This window comes from Artemia sp. Qi Xiang Cuo, chromosome 7 (assembly GCF_049724085.1).
Source record: "Artemia sp. Qi Xiang Cuo chromosome 7, ASM4972408v1, whole genome shotgun sequence".
Taxonomy (NCBI): Eukaryota; Metazoa; Arthropoda; class Branchiopoda; order Anostraca; family Artemiidae; genus Artemia; species Artemia sp. Qi Xiang Cuo.
Genome location: NC_142800.1, coordinates 31,053,880 through 31,077,618, shown reverse-complemented (window position 1 = coordinate 31,077,618; position 23,739 = coordinate 31,053,880). Strand labels below are relative to the sequence as shown.

The following is a 23,739-nucleotide window of genomic DNA, read 5'->3' as shown; positions in this document are numbered from 1 at the left end:
ACCTAATTACTTTTGGAGACATAAATTTGTTTTCTTTGCTACGCAACATTTACGAAAGAATCTAATTAAAAAGCAAAGTGGACAACTATTTCCTGGTCAATGTAGGTACATTCTTTAACTGTTTCCTTTCCATTTTCCCCGTTCTTGTCCTAAATATTCTGAAAAAATGAGGATGAAAATAAAAATTCTCAGTAGGCTACAATCAATTGCTTCTTGATCGAGCTTGAAATTGTATCAGTTAACATTAGTCTATAGTCAATTAATGACTGACCACAACATTAAGGACAGTGGAACAACAGTGTGAATTTGTATTAGTGTATTTTTGTTAGTTTATCTCATTGTGATTACGCCATTACAGAAGTCTATTTAAAAAGGTAAGAGATTTGTTTTATCCATCTCGAGTAGTCTATACACTTTTATTTTGAGGGAAATGATAATTTCTTATTTGTAGATAGGGGCTAGAAGATTAACTACCGTCTACTTTACCTTAATTGGCTTCGAAGGTACAAACTGTGGTAAGAGACAACATTAAATACGATAATATATAGTGACCGATTTGTCTCCATGTTCATACTTAGAAAAAGAAAAATCACAAAAATATGTTTAGGGGCAACCAGTAAGCTAAAAAGAAAAATTTGGAATTTGCTATAATGTACTATTCAAGGGCTTCCAAATAATTTTCTGAAAAGGAGAGAACACCCAAGGACTCATCCCTCCAACACAATCAAGGTTTACCAAAAACACTTTGCAGCAAAGGCCTTTTGAAAAACAGCAACAGTGCCACCTTGTAATTTCAAGAAATTGATTAAACAAAAAGAAACATGGAGTTTAGTTGCCTAATTTAGCCATTAATACTGACTTTTTGTGTTTGAGCCCCATAATCCAATGAACATCAATAATATCACATACTGAAAGTATATAGAAGGGAAATAACGTAACGTACACTACTCATCGCATAAAGCTGTTTTTAGTAATTTTACCTGCCCAAGAGATAACGAAATACAAACTTGATCCTATTGAAATTAAATAAAAAAAACAAGTTTTTTAAACTGAAAGTAAGGAGCGACATTAAAACTTAAAACGAACAGAAATTATTCCGTATATGAAAGGGGCTGTCCCCTCCTCAACGCCTCGCTCTTTACGCTAAAGTTTTTTATTGTTTTAAAAAATAAAGTTGTGAGACAGAGTCAAACTTTAGCGTAAAGAGCGAGGCGTTGAGGAGGGGACAGCCCCTTTCATATACGGAATAATTTCTGTTCGTTTTAAGTTTTAATGTCGCTCCTTACTTTCAGTTTAAAAAAGTTGTTTTTTTTATTTAATTTCTTATGGTTTTTTAGTTAATGCAGCTTTTATTTGCATAAAAATTTTACTTTTATTTTGCTAAATTGATGTCTTTACAAATTAACTTATGTAACTAACTTCTATATTCGTATATTTTTCTTCTGGTAAAAAATACAGAGTTGCAAATTTTTGCAGATATGAGCTTGAAACCTATGTAATAGGGTTTTCTGATAAACCGAATCTGACGGTGTGATTTTCATTAAAATTCTTTCACTCGCAGGGGATGTTTCCCCCCTCTTTAAAAAATCGGTTAAATTTTCTCATGCTCGTAGCCTTTGATTAGTAATACTAAACTTAATAAAATTGATATATTTAGGGTCAGCATTATAAAAACATTCTTTTGATACATTTATTGACATCAAAATTCCGTTTTTAAAAGTTTCGATTACTATTGAGCCGTATCGCTTGTTTTTTTAATGTTTTTTTTATTACGTATATGTTATTACGTATACGAAGGGGCTCTCCCCTTAGTCAAAAACACGCACTATAAGTTAAAATTTAAAAAAAAATTTTATTAAAAAAAACCATAAAAAAAAAGGCCGTTTAAATATAATATATATATATGTTTAAATCACATAAAAAAAATTTAGCGTAAAGAGCGAGGTATTGACTTGGGGGAGAACCCCCTCACATACGTTATAATTTCTGTTCGTTTTAAGTTCTAATATTCCTTCTTACATTTCAGTTGAAAAAACTTGTTTTTTTTTATTTAATGTCTGATCGTTTTTTAAATGATGCTTAGAAATCCGGCGCCCCCTTCATAGAAATGTCCCTTACCCCAAAGAAACATCCTCCACGGAAATATTCTCCAGAGTAACCCCCTCCTCTAGCCCCCCCCCCTTCCCTCCAGAAAAAATCCTTCCTGAAAATGGTTGTATACTTCCCAATAACCAATAAATAATGCTGGCAAGTTCGGCGCCCCCTTCATGGCAATTTCCCTTCCCCCATGAAAACTTCCTTTATGAACAGATCCTCCAACATAACCACCGACCCACCCATCCCTCCCACAACCAGAAAAAGAACCTCCTGAAAACTTCTGTATACTTCCCAATAACCAATACTATATGTTAACATTGGGTAAAGTTCATAACTTTTAGCCCTCCCTCTGGGAACTTCGGGGGATTAAGTCATCCTAAAAGACATACTTTTCATATTTTTGACCATGATGAATAAAATGGCTATCTCAAACTTTTGATCGGGTGACTTTGGGAAAAAAATAAGCGTGGGAGGGGGCCTCGTTGCCCTCCATTTTTTTGGTCACTTAAAAAGGGCACTAGAACTTTTAATTTTCGTCCCAATGAGCCCTCCCACGATATTCTAGGACCACTGAGTCAATACGGTCACCCCTGGGAAAAAAAAAACAAACAAACAAACAAATAAACACGCATCCGTGATCTTTCTTCTGGCAAAAAATGTAAAATTCCCCTTTTTTGTATATAGGAGCTTGAAACCTCTATAGTAGGGTTCTCTTATACGCTGAATATGATGGTGTGATTTTCATTAATGTTCTATAACTTTTAGGGGGTATTTCTCCCTTTTTTTTAAAATCAGCCAAATTTTCTCAGGCGCGTAACTTTTGATGGGTAGCACTAAACTTAATGAAACTTATATATTTGAAATCAGCATTGAAATCTGATTCTTTTGATATATCTATTTGTATCAAAAACCCGTTTTCTAGAGTTTCGGTTACCATTGAGCCGGGTCGCTCCTTACTTACAGTTCGTTACCACGAACTGTTTGATTGTTTCCGTTAAAATTGTTAAAAATCTTCATCGTTAATTCTTTGTTTGACCTACAGGTTGGTATCCTAAGGACACTTTTAGGTAAAAATAGGATGCTACTCGCTTATTTAATTACATTGTGCATGAAATCATATCCAACTTATCAGCATTTCACTGAAGAAACTTTAATATACGCTAAGGAAGCTTGACTTACCTTGGCCACATTATCTCTCAGTGAGCCCCTTTTCTCGGAGCATTTTATTCAAAAGGAACTGAAAATGAACCAACATTAAATTCAAGCATTAAAAAAAATCAAAAAAAGTTAAAACTTCTTATCACAATATTTTGAAAATAAAAGAGGATAATTATTCGTATTCGCCTTAAAAAATTTGCAGCTAAAATGTTTTGGTAAATGAATCGGAAATAAGACTTTTGCAATCACCAGCTGGCTATGTTTGCAGCTATCAGATACAACGCTCTAGATTATCTTTTCTTATGGGTATTAACTAAAAAAAAGAAAAGAAAACAACAGTTCCAATAAAAGAAATTTCGTAAATAAGAAGTCATATAATTCAAGCCTAAAACCAGCAGAAATTGGCACAAACAAATTGCCAACTAACGCCCTAAACCTTCTAAGGACTGGGATGTCCTTTGCGCTTTACTGAAAATTATTTGTATGTCAAAACAGTGATTTTTTTTTACTAGTCATAGTATCAGCAACAACACAACAACATAATTAAATCTCAGGGCTAATCAAGGCTTATAAGTAAGAGTGATGCTGTCTGTCCTCTTCCCTCCCTCTCAAAACCTCTAAGAGGATCGAAAGTAATTTGTATTTCATTGAAAGCAATATTTATTTTGAACAGTATGCTTTTTACTTGTTGAAAACCATTCAACAAAAGAAATAAAATCGCCAAAATGACCAAGCCCAATGTAAAAAACCACTGTATTAATATAACAATAAGATCATGACTTATTGATTTTTGGCTACTACATCCTCAGCGGGTACAAACAGCTCCTCCCATTTAATATGTCATCAACGGTCCAGTGTATATTACCCTGGAATGATTATTTTGGCAGAAACTTTCTCAAAATGCCTTTCAAATCAACTCGAAACTTCGAAACCTACTTGTAATTCCTTAAAACATCTAATAATAGCATTGCACTGCTAATTATCGATTTTTATATATGTATTAGAATAAATTAATTTAAAATAATATTTTTTAAAATCTGTTGTTAGAAGGGTGAACCCAAGTTTTGCGTTAAAGAGAAATCTGACTTGTCTACCCGAAAAAAAAATCAAATGTCGCTTATGTTTATAAATGTTTAAAATTTCTCCGGAGCACTTGCATCTCGGTCCGGCTTTGTATAATGGACGAGAGAAGGACTGATCATGCTGTAATATATTTATATACAGTGGTAAAGAACAAATGAAAATGCATAGACAGGATGCTTAATATATTAAATAAAAAAAACAAGTTTTTTTAACTGAAAGTAAGGAGCGACATTAGAACTTAAAACGAACAGAAATTATTCCGTATATGAAAGGGGCTGTCCCCTCCTCAGCGCTTCGCTCTTTACGCTAAAGTTTTTTATTGTTTAAAAAAATAGAGTTGTGAGAAAGTCAAACTTTAGCGCAATGAACGAGGCGCTGAGAAGGGGACAGCCCCTTTCATATACGGAATAATTTCTGTTCGTTTTAAGTTTTAATGTCGCTCCTTACTTTCAGTTAAAAAAGCTTGTTTTTTTTATTAAATTTTGAACGTTTTTGAATAAATGCAGGTTTTGATCTTGGGTCACCGTATATGAATAATTAAAACAAAATTTTCATATTAATTTACTTTTATTTGGTTAAATGGCTTTCTCGAAACTTGTTTCATTTTATTTACGAACGTTTTTATTAGTAATAAATATACGTAACTTACGAATTAACTTACGTAACGAACTTCTATATTCATATATTTTTCATACGTATATTAGGGGCTTCGCCCCCTAGTCAATACCTTGCTCTTTAAGCGAAAGTTCGAATTTTGTTCCAATTCTTTAAAAATGACCGCTTAAACACAAAGGCCGTTAATTAGAATAAATAGCTCTTATGAAGGTACTACAAAATCTTTGGCTTAAAGAGTGAGTATTGACTAGGGGAAGAACCCAGTCATATATGTATTATTTTCTGTTCGTTTAAAGTTTTGATGTTGCTGCTGTTGCAGTTGAAAAACTTGTTTTTTTTATATTTAATTTCTGATCTTTTTTTAAATAATACTGGGAAGTCTGGCGCCCCCTTCCTAGCAATGTCCCTTCCCCCATGAAAACTTCCTTCAAGGAAAGATCCTCCCACAGAACCCCTGACCCACCACCCCCCCCCCACTATCAGGAAAAATATCCCCTGAAAACGTCTGTACTGTATACTTCCCAATAACCAATACTATATGTTAACATTGGGTAAAGTTCATAGCTTTCAGCCCTCCTCCCGGGAACTCTGGGGGATTAAGTCATCCTAAAATACATACTTATAATATTTTCAAACATGCTGAACAAAATGGCTATCTCAAAATTTTGATCAGGTGACTTTGGGAAAAAAATGAGCGTGGGAAGGGGCCTAGTTGCCCTCCATTTTTTTGTCACTTAAAAAGGGCACTAGAACTTTTAATTTCCATTCCAATGAGCCCTCACACAATATTCTAGGACCACTGGGTCGATACGATCACCCCTGGGAAAAAAACAAACATAAAAAACAAATGAACACGCATCCGTGATCTTTCTTCTGGGAATAAATGCAAAATTCCACATTTTTGTAGATAGGAGCTTGAAACCTCTACAGTAGGGTTCTCTGATACGCGGAATATGATGGTGTGATTTTCATTAAGGTTTTATAATTTTTAGAGGGTCTTTCCCCCTTTTTTTGAAAATCAGCCAAATTTTCTCAGGCGCGTATCTTTTGATGGGTTAAATTGGTGAAACTTATATATTTGAAATCAGCATTAAAATCTGATTCTTTTGATGTATCTATTTCTATCAAAATACCGTTTTCTAGAGTTTCAGTTACCATTGAGCCGGGTCGCTCCTTACTTACAGTTCGTTACCATGAACTGTTTGATAACGGCATTCATTCCTGGAAGTCTCGGTAATTTTGGCTTTTTTAACGTCATAAAGAGGAAATGTTCAGAATGATATTTTGTTTTCATTAAAGCACAAATAACGCTCTGGTATATAGAAAACTTAGAGAGCAGGAGACCTTCATGTCAGCGGCAATTTATGTTAGTTTTAACTTTGGCTCGGTTATTCATTTTAAATTTTGTTTGTTTTGGGTTTCATTTAGTCATTGATAATGGTTTTGTTTTATTTAATTTCAAATGATTAAATCATTTGAATTTCGCTTGTCTTTGTTTTTTATATAGTTTTAAGGTACTGGAAAGGACTAATATTTATACTCAGACTAATTGTTTAATATACAATAATGTTTACTCCTAGAAGTCTAAGCAATTAATTATAAATTTATTTTATAAAAATGAAAATTTTTAAAATATATTTACTTTTAATAAGGCACAAATGATACTCCGGTACTTAGAAGGTTCTGAGGCGTTATCACTATTCCTGTTTGCGGCAATTTCTTTTGTTCTAAGTTTGATTTGGTTGCTCATATTAATTTCCGCCTGTTTTTGGGTCTTATGGGTCCACTGATAGTAGTTTTTGTCCGTTTTAATTTTAAATCATTATTTTATTAAATCAGCATTTAAATTATTATTTTATTTTACTTTCGCTCGTCTTTGGTTATATGGAAATTAAAATAAATATAATAGTCAAACTCAAAATGAGCAGAAATTAATATGACTAGCGTTCAAAACCCCTGGTTTTTCTAAGAGCCAGAACATAAATTGTACTTTACTGAAAAAAATTCAAATGAATTTACTAAAAAAAAATGTGCATTGTCAGTTTAATATACATATGCTGATATTTATTCTTTAAAATCTTAATTAATTTTTGGTTTCTTAAAGTCATAAAAGTCAAATCATTTAGAACAATTTTTTCAGTAAAGTATCTCCAAGTTTTGATTGGAGCTGTTAAGGCAAATGATGAACGTGGAGAGGGGTGGGGGGCTGTTTGCTCTCAAATCACTTTGACTTTTAAAAAGAGCACTATAGCCTCCAATTTCAAATCAAATAAGCCCCATCTGATGTTTAACCGACCACCCATTCAATAAAAACCTTATATACCCTGATAAAACAACTTACAACCCAATCCCCAGGGCCCAGGGGGGTTTAGTCACCCCTAGAGACATCATTATATGTTCTTTGGACTATTTTTAATAAAATTGCTATTTCATAATTTTAATCAGATGCGTTTGGTGAAAGGAGAAGTTGTAGGGGAGGGGGGACTAAATGCCCTCCGTCACTTTTGACGCTTAAAAAAGAAGTAGAACTTCCAATTTTCACCCAAATGAGCATCTTCCAAAGTTAAACAGTCATTCCTTCCATAAGACCTTAGATACCCCCTGACCTTAACTTACAACCCTTGTCCCTAATCTTTGGGGTTGAATTCAACCCCAAAAGCCTTGTTATACGATATTTAGACTATTTTGAATAGAATGGCTATCTCAAAATTCCTATTAGATACATTTCGGAATAATACGACGTGTGTGTTGGGGGGGGGGTATCTGCCCTCCAATCACTTTAACTCTTAAACAGAGCACTAGAGTGTCTGATTGCCAATTGAATGATGTCCCTCCGAATTTTATATGACCACAATGTTTTCAGTAAAGTATCTCCAAGTTTTAATTGGAAGTGTTAAGGCAAATGATGAGCGTGGAGGGGGAGGGTTGCTCTCAAATCACTTTGACTTTTAAAAAGAGCACTATAACTTCCAGTTTCAAATCAAATAAGCCCCATCTGATGTTTAACCGACCACCCATTCCATAAAATATATTGATCTACCATTTTATTGTTTTATATTTTACTTTGACGGTTTTTTTACTTAAATAAATGTATTTTTGAGGTTATTTATAAAAAAAAAATGTTTTGCAGTTGAAGAAAAATAAATAAGACGTCAAGAATTTATCAAACCATTTTTTTTTTGCTTTTTTTGTCAATAGAGGTTCCCTCGGTCCTGAAATTTTGATCGAGGTATCAACGTGACCAGAAATTCTAAAGCAAATCAGCGTCAAAGAAAAAAAATCAAATGCTTCGCACTATAAATCTACTCCACCGTATTTCTATTCCAAAATTTATTGTCTCTGTAAGCTCCTCTTAATCTGTTCTATCAACCTCCTCTTAATCTTATCGCTCCTCTTAATCTTATCGAATGTTTCATTTCGATAAAAGAAAAACAACGTTTGTCTCACTTTTGATCAAGAATCAATGCAATCCACATTTTCTAAATAATTTTCCCTTAGTAACCTTTTGACTCTATTGCTAGAATTGTGCCATTCAGTACAAATTACAGAAATTGGAAATTCGCCATAGCTTGATCTCATTTCTTGCTTAATTATTTCCTGTTATCTTAAGACAAAAGTTTCGATTCGATCACTCCCGGGGAAAAAAGAACAACAAATAAAAGCCCATCTTTGACGATATTTCTCCGAAAAGTAAAATGCAAAACTTAAATTTTTGCAAAGAGGAAGTTGAAATATTCTTCTCGGGACTCTCATTCATACCAAATTGCCTGACTAGATTTCAAAGATCTTACTACTCGTTTGGGGAATTTTTCTATGCTAATACATTTATAATAAACAAACAACTTGGCATACTTGAAATTGGTGTAACAAGAAGACTCTATTGGTGTGTTAATTGCTATAAAAATTTAACTGTTTTGAATATTAGTTTTACTGATGGTCATTACGACTTGTCCGTTCATGATCTTCGGATGGACCATGATGCTTTCTTGGTTTTGCTGTCGTACAAGCATTCTATTCGAATGCCCTTTGACAAGCAGGCTGCTTGTGACAAGTTCATTCAACCATTCTTCTTAAAAATCTTAATTAAAATATATCATTATATTTTACTTTCTCCAACTAGTGCAAGCATTGTAGGGTATTTGGGCCATTGTTTCACCCCCTCTCCCCAAACAGAATTAGAATTTAGTCATTATTCTCATAATTTCTTATATTCTAGTTATAATTAGTGCGTTTGTTGTGTCTTTTCGAATTTGTGCCATCCCTCGATTTCCTCTCCCCCCCCCCCCCCCCAAAAAAAAACAAAAACAATTCCTGAATAAACACCGTGTCGGCTTTCACCCTTTGACAGTGATATAAAAATCCATGCTTGATTTCCCCATTTCAGCTAAGATACAGATTAAATTTTTCAGCAGGTTAAGAATAATTAGCTTTACTTAACAAAGAGATTCGTACTCATTTTTAACACAGGAACTTTTTTTTCAGTCTACAATGTGGAGGACGTCTGCATCATATATCCTATTCTTTTATGTTGGATATGTAACTGCTGCACAGGGAAGACAGCTTTCAATTTGGAATCTACTATCAAAGATCACTCAACCTCAGACAGAGAGCAATGATATCTACGATTACAGCGATCAGGAGGTCACAAACTCTCAACTCTCAAATCGAGCAGGGATAAGCAAGGATAACGTTCATGCCTATCAGCCTGATTATGAACGAACAAATGAATATGCAGATGAGAGTGGCTACGGCAATTATGATACAGCTGGTCATGGGTACGACAACTCGTATTTAAAAATTAAAAACAATAGAAAAATTGTTAAAGATGATTTATCTCCCCCTTCTTCGTCTTATGCTATGAAACCTGCTCGCGAAAAGCCTTTTCGTCCTTCCCCTATGCTTTTATCGGGTTCGAAGTTATTTCATTTTGACGCCAGGTCCCCAAAATTAAATGACATAAAAGAAAATTCTCATCCTTCTCCTGTTGTTGTAGAATCCCCATACAATCCTCAAGAGCCTCCAAGTTTTTATTTCCAACCTCCAAAAACCGACAAAATGGGTCCACCCGTTTCATTTTCAGTGGTTCCAAATCGAAATTTTACTACTAGAGAAACACTTGGCAATGGGAAAGACATTTTGCATGCCTTAAATTCATTTGACAGTCAATCCCATAAGTCTAATCGACTAGACTATGCTCCAATTGATACATATGGCACTTATGGTTCTAACTACGGCTCAAGCTATGGCTCTTTGGGTAGTACAAATGGATACTATTCTGGGTATCCCTCTAGCTACGGTGGCTATGGATCAAATAGGCCTTATAGTAGCTATAGACCTTATTCCAGATATTCACGTGGCGGTGGGAGCTATGGGTATCCTTCCCATGGATATGGTTATAATAGTTATCCAGATTATGGATATTATGATGACGACTTCGCATATACTGATGCTATTGAATATTTTATGACGCCTTTTAAACTTCTTTGGAAGGTTTCTACTAAACCATGGAAAGATGCATGGGGATACTTGTTCCCAGAGTTTGAAAGCTGGAAGCATCATAAATTTGGACATAAGAAGCATCCCTACTATGCGTAAGAAGACATTATTTGTATGTCTATACAGCACAGAAACTAACATTTTTGTTAATGCATATTAAAACATATATACTCTAAAGGAAACAAAAGTTTCAAGGAATTAAAACCTTTCATCACTTCTAACATTGAAAAACTTTCAAGATTTTCTTTTTGTTTTGAAAAAACTTTAAAACTTATTTAAATTATAATCTTATTTATAATCTTGCTGACAAAACCTCTTCGTATTTAACTTAACTTAAGTTTTGATTCCGGGTGCTCCATTTGAAGTTTATAGGCTGAGAATTTCTTTGCACTTCTGATTTTACCATTGTATTTCTTGCACGCTTTTCTGTACATGCACTATGCAACAACCGATTATCCCTTTCCTCGATTTTAGGGCCATATTTCAACTACCGGGCCATAAAGATCATGCTCAAGTATCATTGTGCAGAAAATTTGTTTAGAGCTTCAATTTTGAAAAAAAACAACAAATTCATGTAAATTATGCCACGTTCATCTATCTTTGCATTACAATTTAAAAGAAAATTACATAGTTTTTGTTTCTCAGGGATAGATTCGATTTTTGTATCTATGACGCACATATTTAGATGATATTTAGATGATTTAGATATATTGGAGGGTTTATTCAATGAAACATGTCTTGTTGGTAGTAAATTATATGACAAAATAATTAACAAAACAAAACAACATTTCCCAACACCAAAAGAAAAAGGCATTAAATAAGTGATACCGAAAAGCACATTAAATTACAAACAAATATGTTGAAAAGTGAAATCTGCGGTCAGAAGGCAAGTCAAAATTACGATGGAATTTAAGAAGATGTCACTATAGTGCCTGCGGAATTGAATTCATGCCAAAATTTCGCAATTCATTTGAAATTTGCCACCTTTTGACTTAAAACTAAAGAGAAACACGATAATTATGTTCTGTGCACTTTTAAATTTGGGTATTCCAAAGAGTTTACACATTGTAACATTCCTGGTTGCCACTGAATTATATAGCAACATAATTAACGTAAAAACAATGTTTACGAAAATCTAAAGCAAAAGGTATGGGTCAAGTGACAGGGAGAATCACAATTAATTGCAAACGAATATGTTGAAGAGTGAAATTTGCTGTTAAAAGGCAAGTCAAAATTAGAATGACCTGATAGTGCATGTCATCATAGTACCTGTGGCACTGCATTCACCCCGGAAATTTCTCAATCCAATAGAGATTTCTGATTTGTCACCCTCTAACTTAAAACTAAAGATTAACACGATAATGGTACTCTGCGTAGCATAGGATTAGACGTTTCAGAGGGCTTATGCAACCTGGCTGCAACTGAATCATATAACAACTCAACTAAAGCAAAAACAGAATTATTCGGGAAAAGTTGGAAAAGAAGCTTTTTTGTATCTATGATGTCGTGCAAAACTTCACAAAAGGGCGACGGAATCTGAATTGTTAAAGTAAACGGCATGAAGAAATGTATGATATAATGATGAAACAGAATAAAGTTTAACAAACCGTGTGGTTAGGAGAAATACGACAACAAGCATCACAATCACAAACGATGAAAAACAAAATTTGCAGTAAGGACTTTCATAATTCAGCGGAACTTGCTGATTTGCTTCTCTGTGGCTTGAAATTAAAGAAAACACGATCAATGTGTAATTTAGATTTAGATATTTTAGTGGGTATATGCAATCGAGCATACATGGCTGTACTGGATTATATAACTGGGGAAAAGCTAAAAAAGAAGTGTTTTGGTATCCATGATTTCATACAAAAATTATACTAGAAAATGAATGAATCCGAACAGCTAAGGCAAAAGGCAAGTAAAAATGTATGAAGTGACGATGAAGAAAAAAAAATACAACAACATCTGTGTTAAGGCGATATGCGACAACAAGTATCTCAACGAATCAAAAAAGGAAATGATAGACCCCAAAATCTTTGGTTAAAATAACAGACAATGTAATCTTCTGCTAAAAGACAAATTACAGCAAGGATCATACCGAATCGTAAAAAAAAACTTATGTTAGAAGAAAATCAATAGTAGGAATTACTTTAAATCCCATGAGAATACACATCCTATAAAATATGTGATTTTGTGAAAAATAAACCGAAGGGAGAAATGAAGTTCACGCCAGCTTTTTAATTCGACTCAAATTACTGATTTGCCATTTCTTGCTGATTTAAATCAATATATACATGTCTGCCCCATGCCGAATGCCAGAACCCGAGAGAAAATCGAGTTAACTTTCAAGGAATATCCAAGGTCGTTGTTGAATTATTTTAAAACACATCCTGTGTATGTTGGCTATCAAAATGTTGTATCAGCAACAGCTCATAACACTAAATTAACTGTTTTGAGGTATGTTGTTGGGGTTGTTGAACTAACCAAAGGCCACTAAATGTATGTAAATGCCACTACTTCTGCTGCTATAACAAGTACTACTACTAAGGCTGAGGGTACTAAAGGAAAAATTTCGGGAAATGTTAAGGAGGATATTGAAAAGACACTATGTACATGCAGGTTGTCAAAAGAACATGTAAGCAATATCTTAGGAAGGGTGGGAACATTAACTTGAAACGTTTAGAGCATGTTGAGGAGGATGTTGAACTAGTAAAAATGCACTATGTGCGTTATGCCACTGCTAATAGCAGCAGTAGTACTATTATTGCTACATTTATTAGTAGCCTACTAGTATTATTGAGGCTAGTGGTATTAACAAACTTTCAGTAATCACCCCCTTACAACTCCTCCACAAAACTTTTTCGCATATTCACCAATGGTCTGCATTAAACAGGTACCGATATCCTGATTCAATGCCTTCGGCCATTAGTGCAAAGCATGGTTGGGGGCAAATCATCCGATGCTTTCCATGTTCCCTCCCCCCAGATTTCTCCAGGTACTCATTTAGAGCTGGGTTGACTCGGGCCTATCTTACAGGGTCATGCCATTGACCCACATCCCAAACCAAAGAATCAGCGACACCAGGACTCGAACTCCTAAACTCATAAACCTAAATTCCACCCTCCTAAAATTTTCATCCCTGAAAAACCCATTTAAGAAATACATCCTCACTGAAAATTCTCACTGGAAGTCCTTCTACGTACGGCATCCCCCTGGAAGATTCTCCTTACTTTCATTTGGGAATAAACCTTCGTTAATGGTCATTTTTCAAGTCATTCCTGAAATCCCCCCTTCCATATAATTTTTTCCGGAACCCTCCTTCTTAATGAAAGATTTTTACTTATGGAATATTACCCTCCCCCCCTCCCCTTCAGAAAAGTCACTCGAGTCTATTTCAACCCCACAGAAAATTTCCACCAAATACTTCCCATGGAACATATCAATTTGTAAAATTGAGTCACCAATGAGAAGGTAAGGTAAATAACGAAATTCCGTGCATGAAGTCTGTGTCTGTCTATGAATCCGTGTATGAACTTTTCATGTGCCAAATTTTTCCAAGAAAACATTCTGGAAACTTCCCTACCAATCGAAAATTTTTTCGTGGAAAATATCCTCCTATGGAAAACTCCATGAAAAATGCCTTTATATTTCCTAGAATTCATACTGTATTTACAATGGGCAAATTTCATTTGCCCTTTCCTCAGGGGATTTGAGGGGCAGTGGCGTAGTTTTGTCAAAATCCTGGGCAGCTGGGGCAATGCTGTAGCCAATTTTCCCAAATCAAGTGAAAATGACAGTGAAAACCAAAAAACAAGCCATATATTAGCATTAAGGCAAAGACATATCTTTTTGACAAGATTTTTTGCAGAAACTAAATTTCAGCTGTGGAGGCAAATAAGGTCTGGGGGGGGGGGCAAACTTGGGTCTGGAGCGGACAGTTGCCTCCCCCTAACCCTTAGCAAATTACGCCTCTGTTGAGGGTTCTTTGTCGTCACTAGAAACATAGTTATTAGACCCTTCAACTATATTGAACAAAAAATTTCCGTGGCCAAGAGTTGTTTCAGTATTGTTTGTTTTTTTTACTAACACCAGAATTTTACTAATTTGATCATTATACTGTATTTTTCTCAAATTACCAAGGTTATCGATTCGGAATGAAGGGGAATAAAACATTGTTTGTGTGAAAACTTATTATTAACTGATAGGCCTATCAATTTCTCACTAGTCAGTCATCTGGGCTGTTAGGTGTTTTAGAGGTTAAAAAATGTTTTACAGATGAAAACTTCCATCTGTGGTATATGAATTAATCTCATAGAGACAAGCGGATCTAACTTATGTTAATTGTTCAAATTTTCAAGAAAACTCTTCAGATTGTAAATCAAAAGAGAAATTCTTTTTTACGATACTTGATCAAGCAATTAAGTAATAAGCCACCTGTTTATACTTAAATTAAAACGTTGTCTTTTCGTAAATAGGTCAAGGGAGATTTTTAGTTTTTTTTAGTGTAATACCTCTGAGTCTTAACAATCAGAATATACTTAATTTTATGGATTTATTGACCATTTTTGAAGCACTTGGCTGTGGATATATGAACCCTAAGGATGACCCCGTATATGTAGTATTTCATGAAGCCTGAGGGTTAAAAATATTTAAGACAATTCTCTTTGTAGATTGTACTGGACAAAAGGGAGCAGACCAGTCGTAATTTTCAAGATGATATACTAGCTATTAAGCTGGAACAATGAATGTGACTGCTGGAAAAATGAATGTGTGACTCTATGAATTCCTAGCAAAAGAGTCACAAATACTAATTGAGTCACAATTTCTTACCTGCATTCACCTGATTATTTTTCTCATTATTTTGTCTTGGGGAGGGGAGGGTGGTAGAGATCCCAAGTCCTTTGGGTTGTAGCTCTACAACTGGAAGTTCTTTGAAGTGAACATACCAGCGCCTGTAATTGTCTTTAATTTGATGCTTTCAATATAATATTTGTTTATGTTTTATTGCAGGGATGGCAAGGTGGGTCATTTTTTGAGCGCACTAGCTGCATTTTTACCTGTTGGTTTTTTACTAGCTGCTTTTATACCTAACATTATCACTGTGTCTGCAACGTAAGTGCACTTTGTGTTTTATGTACCTAACAAGCAGTTGTATTGCAACAAACCTTTGCGCTAATTCAAGTCCTATTTTCGTTTCAAGGGTTTTTCCCTTCGCGAGTTTTTCCATTTTCAAATCGCTGGTTTACGATAAAAATTTCTTTTTTATTTCACCCAGGCTGAACTGAACAAATTACACAAATCCTTTTTTTAAAGCCAGACTTGTAAAGGTAAGCCTATTAGCTAAATTACACTACTTTCACTTACTTGCTTATAATTTCTGTATATTTTAGTTATTAATTGCTCAAAAGATTTATGTCTTTTCCTTCTTTTAAGTTTTTCAAGCATTTTAAAGATATTCCTTATTTAGTTTTATGGTATAATACAAGGAATCAAGCAAATTTATCTCAAAATATTGTGTCTATGGGGCTACTAGGGGCTAGCTTCATTAGACGTGTGTTTTTTTTTTGTCCTTTGCGACTAAGCTGTTGACATTGCAAAACAGATATAGAGTGATTAAACTGCAAAGTATGTTTAATTTTAAGTTACTACCATTTTCTATCTTTAATCTTAGTATGTCATTAACTTTCAACTATAACAACCAAGGGCAGTTGAAATTAATCTAATTGTTTGAATTGGCTAAGCAGATACTTGACCCTTGAAACTTAGAATAAACAAGGAATTCAACTTTTAATAAGTCCGACTTCCCAAACAGTTATGAACAAATAAATCTTCAAATAGGGATAAGTATATTTATTAGACAGTGAAAACAGATACAAAAGTCTGGATATTTCGACCACATATACAGCGGTCGTCATCAGCAGAAACACTCATCAGCATTACGTTAGCCTTATATGTGGTCGAAATATCCAGACTTTTATTTCAGTTTTCACCGTCTAATAAACGGACTTACTCCCATTTGAACGTTTATTTGTTTGTCATAGAACGGCAATGCGGTCTTGGAAAAAAATTATACCTAATTTAATGTATTACGTCGAAAATAAAAGTTGTTAGGTAACAACTTTATTAGGTAATAACTTAGTTGTTAGCTGTTATTAGTTGCTAGGTAACAACTATATAACAATAGAAATTGTTATATAGATTTTGGTATAGCGGACGGAAAACTTAAACAAAATGGAAGAAGAGGAATTAACAAAAATTTAGCTAAAAATACCCGGTACCAAATAGCTCTAGAATAAACAGCTTTTCCGTGAACGTGTAGTTGTTTTGGAAATAAACATACAAAAAACTTTTGTTAAATTGTGTCAAAGTATTTATTTTGCTGTTTATGTTTACTGTTCAACGTGGCAAATTGTTAAAAATGTTGTACTGCCCTACAAACTTTAAAATGTTGAAAAAAACAAAATACATTTTCTTGCGTATCAATGTTTGCAGGCATGTAAAGACTCATGATGGAACGAGTGGGAAAATAAATGTTATCACTTTTGTGTCCTCGTTACTTAAGCATTTACAGACTATGTTTAAAAAAAAAAAAAAATGGTCCACTACTAAACGCCTTGCTTTAAAATCTAAAAAAAACGAATTAAGATGGTTATGATTTATTTTCCGAATTGAAAAGGAACAAAGTATTTAGTTTCGAACCGTGCATGGCAACTGAACTATAAGTAAAGACCAATCCTTCTGAATTGCCATTAAAATTCTATTAAATGAAACTTCGATAACATTTACAAACATTACACCACGTTTGCATAACTCTTTTATGAAGTTCGTCAGATGAAATTGGACAGTAAGCATAAACTTAAAAATGGAAAGGATGAGGGGGAGTTGAGTGCCTTGCCCACATATGTTATAATTTTTAGTTTTTTTATAATTATAAAACAACTTTTTTAATATTTGTCGGTTCATCAATTATAGTTTTAAATGAACATGAATCTGTCACAACACTAATTTTTTTTTTTAAATCAAGCTATTTTTTTTAAAGAACTAAGAACAATGTTAAAACTCAAACCTGACCGAACTCATCCTAATTTATTGCTTTATGCTTATAATTATAAAGAAATTCCTACATAGTTGATAAACTATATATTTAATGTATCAAGGCTTATATTCTTATTGCTAAAGTCTTGTTAGAAGAGGGGGGGATATAAACCGACAATTCTAGAGGGGGATATAAACCGACAATTCCTTGAAATCGGTTATCTTTGGTTATTTTGTCGATGGTTTCCAAAATTCTGTCCCAAATTTTCTTGCATTTGCTGTTTTGACATATTTAAAATCTATCATAATTTATATCATCCTAAAAAACAGGCTTTCGGGCTCAACTGAAGAGTTGCTAATTTTTACTGCTGAAGTCTTCAGCGAGTGAAAATCAAGGCCCGAAAAAATTTTCGGAAGAAAACAGTGAAGTCAAGACATTTGAACGCGCGCGGCACCTCTTACTGTTCTGATCACTCTTATTTCTCTTAGAAAGAATTACAACATACTGCAGTCATTAAACTTATTGCCCTTAAATTTTTCCAATGTTCTTAGAATGAAAAGTTCGGAGGGTTCCTTACTTAAATGATACTCTATATAGTCAGCTAAATAATAAATCTCAAACTTTTTTTCTAAAGGGTACTACTTTACTAGAACTTTGTACGAGTTAATTTTGAACACTTATACCTTTAACTGAGCTGATGTTTACTTCATAAAATATTTGGATAAAGTTTTGTCTTCAATTTGTCCGAATGTTTCACCAATAAATATTAGCAGTGTAAGTAACTAGTCATGAACTGTAGTTGACTCCGGTGTAGTCAAGTTAACTACCATCGGTAGTAACAACAAAAAAGTGGGTCAACATTCATTTTGAACATAATCTTTGTCTTCCTCTTCCTCTACAGGATTTTCCTCTTCTGTCCTTTTCTTGGAAATATCTTTTCTATTTTAAAATGAAATGAGCGGCTTTCTGGGCATATTCCAAGAAAGTGGATAGCTGCTTTTTCGGCAAACGTACTGTTCTCAGTACTTTAATTTTAAGTATATTAGTGAACATGAATGAATACGAATAAGACAAGAATTTGAAGAAAAGAATACTTTAAATTATATGAATCAGAAACAACTCCATGGCGCTACCTGTAGTAAAATCCATAAGGCTTCAATGCTTATTATTTTTTCCCCCAGAGGCACTTCATATGGAAGTGGTTTTCGTATAAACTTCGGAGAAGGCTAATTCGATTATAAGTCAGATGGTCTAGTGCCCTTTTTAAGATTCATAAGTGATCGGAGAGCAACTAGCCCCCTCCCCCCACACCCTCTTTTCTCAAAAGGCATCCAATCAAAATTTTGAAACAGTCTTTTATTTTCAAAATAGACCATAGATCATATAACAATACCTTCAAAGTTAACACAACCCCCAGAGGCTGAAGGTATAGATTTTAAGTTATAATCGGGGGTATATAAGGTTTTAATAGAAGGGACGGTCATATAAACTTTGAAGAATGCTGTTTTGATAGGAAATTGAGAGTTTTAGTGACAGTTTAAGCTTTATAAGTGATCAGAGGGCAACTAAAACCCCCTGAACCTTCTTTTTCTCCAGTGCATCCGATAATAATTTTGAGATAATAATTTTGTTCAAAATAGAACAAAGATCAGGTAACAATTACTGCAAGCTCAACACAACCCCCTCCCAAGCCTGGAGGAAAGTGTTTTAAGTTTTTCACCGGAAGATTAAGATTCTTATGGAAGGGGTGGTCATATAAATTTTCACCTCACAGAGGGGCTTGCACACAGTCACACTTACTCACTAACACTCACTCTAACTCGCACTCACATACATACCCAGGTGGAACAAGTGGCTGTATCAACTTTGCAAGGGGCTCATTCGATTAGAAATCATGATCCTTATGGCCCTTTTTTCAGATTGAAAGGAATTAGAGGGCAACTAGCCCCCCCCCCCACCCACGACCTCTTTAACCAAAATACATCCGATCAAAATTTTAAAATAGCTATCTTGTTGAAAATAGGTAAAAAAGAAAAAAGATCATGTAACAATGCTTTCAGGGTTGAAACAACCCCTCCCCCCAAACCTGGAGGCTAGGGTTGTAGATTATGCCACGGGGGCATATAAGGTTTTAAATAGAAGGGGTGGTCATATAAACTTTGGAGGAGGCAGAGGTCGTCAAAAGTGACAACCAATTTAACGAAGAGCCAAACGTTATCGGAGGGCAATTAGCCCACCCACGTCCTCTTTTTTCAAGTACATCCGATCGATATTTTGAGATAGCTATTTTCTTAAAAATGGTCCAAATATCATACAAGAATGTCTCCGGGGTTGACACAAAACCCCAGAGCCTGGAGGCGAGGGTTATGAATTATACACCAGGGGCATATAAGGTTTTTATGGAAGGGTTGATCGCATAAAATTTGGAGGATGCTAACTTCAATGAAAATTGAAAGTTCGAGTGCTTTTTTTAGAGTCAAAAGTGATCGGAGGGAAAACTAGCCCTCCCTTACGCCCCTATTCTCCAAATGCATCCGAAGATCAGCAGATCACAGATTCTTAGGCTAGAAACACAAAAAACGTGAGAAATATTCATTGTATTAACATAAACCAAACTTTGGGTATAAAAAAAAAACAGAAATTAATTTAAAAAAGAAAATTCCGAAAGAGAAGTTTTTCAAAGAAAAGAAAAAATTACTTTCTTTCCCAGAGGTACTTCTCTAGTAATGAGATAAATAGTGTTAAACTCTACACAGTAAAATGTAGGCTATAGTCAACAAAATACCTGGCAATCAAAAACGAACGAAAATTGATTAAAGAAAAACTTTCCGAAAAGAGAAGTTTTTCAAAGTCAGAAGTTTTCAAACGTCATATTAAACTTAATATGAGAAGAAATAAATTTATTTCATAATTCAAAGACAAAACAGCCAGAAATTACTATTAAAGAATAAATGAAACCCAAAACGAACAGAAATTAAATAAACAATCATAGCAAACAAACATACAACAGGTACTAATATAAATGAATAAATAAATCTTAAAGCGAGTAAGAGTTAAATTGAATTTGCAAATCATGCTTGAAGCGAATAAAAATTACTACAAAAAAGAGTTTGGTAATGCCTCCTTCCCTAACTGTAAAACTCTCAAGCCTACTGCGTCATTTGCGCTTTACTGAAAACGAAATATATCGCAAATATCTTCTTTGCACAACCTTGAAAAGAAAAATAAAAATTTCAGTAGAATAAAATCTTGAACTTCTGAATTGTCAGTAATTGATTTTATTATGTGTCAAATATTCAGTTTAATTTTACTCGTTCTTTCCATATACTGTCCAAGACATATACTATTGTCAAACGAATTATATTACGAGTATTTTCTTTTTGTACAAATATTTTTAGAAAATCATTGAAAATGAGATTAATCATTTGCTTATGTCAAAAGAGCACATAAAATTCCCTTTAGATTTAATTCATATGCATAAATTCATAATTAAAACTACCAATTAAATGAGCTATAAAATATATAAGAAATGCAATACATTAATTTCTCGTAAGCATAATGTTAAGCCCCTAAACTAGAATTCAACCTTAAATTTTCATAATTTACCCTTTTCTGTCATTTTGATAGTAAAAGCCCTATCCAAAACAGCCTTTAGGGCCCCTGGCTGGTAAGGTAGGATTTTTATTTCTGTAAAACGGCTATCAAACGCCCAGGTGGGCCAAATTTTCACTTTAAAATGGTACATATATATTACAGAATTTTATCAGTTTGAGAGTAGACACTGAAAAGGTTTGTTTTACTTTTCCATCGCCTTTCTGCATCCACACTTTTCCATTTCCAAGAATAACGGTTACATGAAACAACTTTTGGTTTCTTTTATTAAATGTATTTTCAACTTTTTACTTGTTAATTTGACTTTTACTTACTTAACCTACTTCTTTTCAAACGGTTGGAAATGCTGAAAAACAGCTGGGGGCTGGGGCAAGGCATAAATTACAGGGATTATATCGGTTATCAATTGTATCCTCTTCATTCAAACAATTTGATTTAAAGTTTTTTTCTTTATTTCGCTTGAACGTTTTGTATCGTCATTCCGTTGATAAGTGAAAAGAAAGTAATTTTAGCAAAAATTTGGCAAAAAAGTGATTTACCCCGTCACTCGAGTAAAAGAGTGAAATAAGGTAAAAATGACAAAAGCCTGACAGTTCGCAACCATGCTCAACTGCAAGAAATACTGTGCTTTATTAGCAAACATTTACCCCAAGCATGAACCCTTCCGGACACCAACGTTAGGTAGATTAACGTGTCAGGCTTTTTAGGGTGAAAAATTAATAAAAAAAAACTAAGTTATGCCTTGCACGTTTGGATTGGGCAATGCTACCATTTTCTATTATTGTGTGTACGCTATGTGATACTACTGCTGTTATTTAATAACAGTATGTACATATGATTATCAACATTAACAAAAACCGATAGACTAGTGGTTTTTCAATACAAATTGATGTAATTAAATAGATCAGCAGAAACTAAAACGGACAAAAAGTATGACAAAACTACATAATAAAAAATAAGAAATTTGTGGGATTTATTCCGGATTTTCGAGCCTCATCTCACAAAGACACTTAAAATAATGTTGGCCTCTTGTTAGTACTTTATTGCATGTTTTTCCTGATGATTAATCGTCATCAACAAAGTTAATTTAACTGAAATTAGAAGTTTAGTCTTTTTTATAAATAAGAGCGTAATTATACTAAAAGGGTTAAGATGATACCCAAATCTGCTAAAACTAGGGAAAACACAGGGATTATAAGGTATCCTAAAGCTTAAAAAACATCTAAAACAGACAAAAGTTATTGTTTGGTAGGCAGTATATATAATTTACCAAATTTCTGCTCTAGATTGGTCTATTTACTTTTTTGGTCCGTAATCTTCAATTTAAGAATTTCAAAAGCCAAATTTTAATAGATCCAATATCAAATTTTTTATATATATTTCAAATTTTATATATTTCAAAATTCTAATATCAAATTTTAATATATATTTAATTTTTAATATATCCTTCTTTAAAGAGGTCGTAAGAGAAGAAATGCCGATACCAGTGATGCTGCGGAGAGCCCCCTACTTAATTTGATTTACGAAAGTGGACTTGAAAGTATTGTAGACCCAGAATGCCAGAAGAAGTACTTTTGTGATGTTTTTAGTACTTCTTCAAAACCAGAAGCGAATGACCTGTACAAGTCACTGTGGTATTTTGCCAATTTGTAAGTAGTTTTATATATATTTGGGGGGGAGGGGACTCAAAATTTGACTATCCAAATATTAATTATCCGCATTAAGATTCCTCTTAGTTATCATTGACAGTTTTATGTTTTACCATCTTCTCTGAATAGCTTTTTTTTTATTAATCTTTACACTGAATTAAAATATTAAAAGCACTTAGAGTGCAAAAACAGAAAGATCAAACCAATTCTAACTTCAAAATTGTTATAGTCTAAATCCTATGTTCTACAAACACGGCTGTCAAACTTTGCTGGCCCTTAAAACTTGATTTTAAGATTTATTTAAAATTAACTGTTTCTATTGTGTTGTTTCTTTAAAATTAGGCTCTTTGCATTTGCTTTGACGCTTAGACATTTTACTTATATTCTTTATAAGAAAATATGTAAAATCCATATGTTTTTACAAAAAATGTCAAAATTTTGGTTTATCAACATCATTTATGTTCAGATATTGTGTATCTTAGAGTTTTTGCACATACTTTTACTGTAATATTTAAAAAAAGAGAAACCAAGCATTAACAATTCTAGTGCAGATAAAATATAAATCTTTACTTGTTTCAGGTTCCCTGAGGCGGTTTCAGATTATCTTGGAATTGACTCTCTTCAAACTTTGTTGAAAAATGCCCAAAATGGAATGTGTAGTTTATACAATTGCAAGAAGAAGCAATGGAAAAAATCGAAGCCAAACAATAGCTGAAGTTTGACGACACAGTTTTTTATATTAATTGTTAATTTAATATTTTAATTTATTGAAGCTCCTATTAAAATCCTTAGATACTTTTAAGATTGTTTTTATGCAAAAATTTTTCTGTGACTTCTATTCTTATTTCCAACTCCACTTGACATATTATATTCAGACATTTAATGTAGGGTAACGTATCGAAATAATATACACTAAAAAGATAGCTTATCCTTGAATTTGTTTTGAATTAATTAAAAAAACCTCTTCCACAAAATAAGTTTTTCAAAAAAAAA

The 23,739-nt window shown here is 33.6% G+C and overlaps 1 protein-coding gene across 2 annotated transcripts; it reads left to right on the top strand.

The window, feature by feature from the left end:
* The first annotated feature begins 217 nt into the window (after window positions 1-217).
* On the top strand, window positions 218-23,542 carry LOC148950160 (uncharacterized). 2 transcript variants are annotated; one of them, XM_089092185.1, is made up of 5 exons: window positions 218-374; window positions 9,436-9,728; window positions 15,460-15,561; window positions 22,555-22,746; window positions 23,326-23,542. In XM_089092185.1, exons 2-5 carry the CDS (start codon window positions 9,442-9,444, stop codon window positions 23,459-23,461), a joined length of 717 nt encoding a protein of 238 aa, XP_088948311.1. In that variant the 5' UTR covers window positions 218-374; window positions 9,436-9,441; the 3' UTR covers window positions 23,462-23,542. The 2 variants fall into 2 exon arrangements, with proteins under 2 accessions (XP_088948311.1, XP_088948310.1); XM_089092184.1 differs by lacking the exon at window positions 15,460-15,561 and having other exon boundaries at window positions 9,436-10,544.
* The last annotated feature ends 197 nt before the right edge of the window (window positions 23,543-23,739 follow it).

Coding starts and splice junctions, on each gene's coding strand:
- LOC148950160 (XM_089092184.1), top strand. CDS start 9,442: ATGTGGAGGACGTCTGCATCATATATCCTATTCTTTTATGTTGGATAT. Junction 10,545..22,554: donor AAGAAGCATCCCTACTATGC/GTAAGAAGACAT, acceptor CCTTCTTTAAAG/AGGTCGTAAGAGAAGAAATG. Junction 22,747..23,325: donor CTGTGGTATTTTGCCAATTT/GTAAGTAGTTTT, acceptor TACTTGTTTCAG/GTTCCCTGAGGCGGTTTCAG.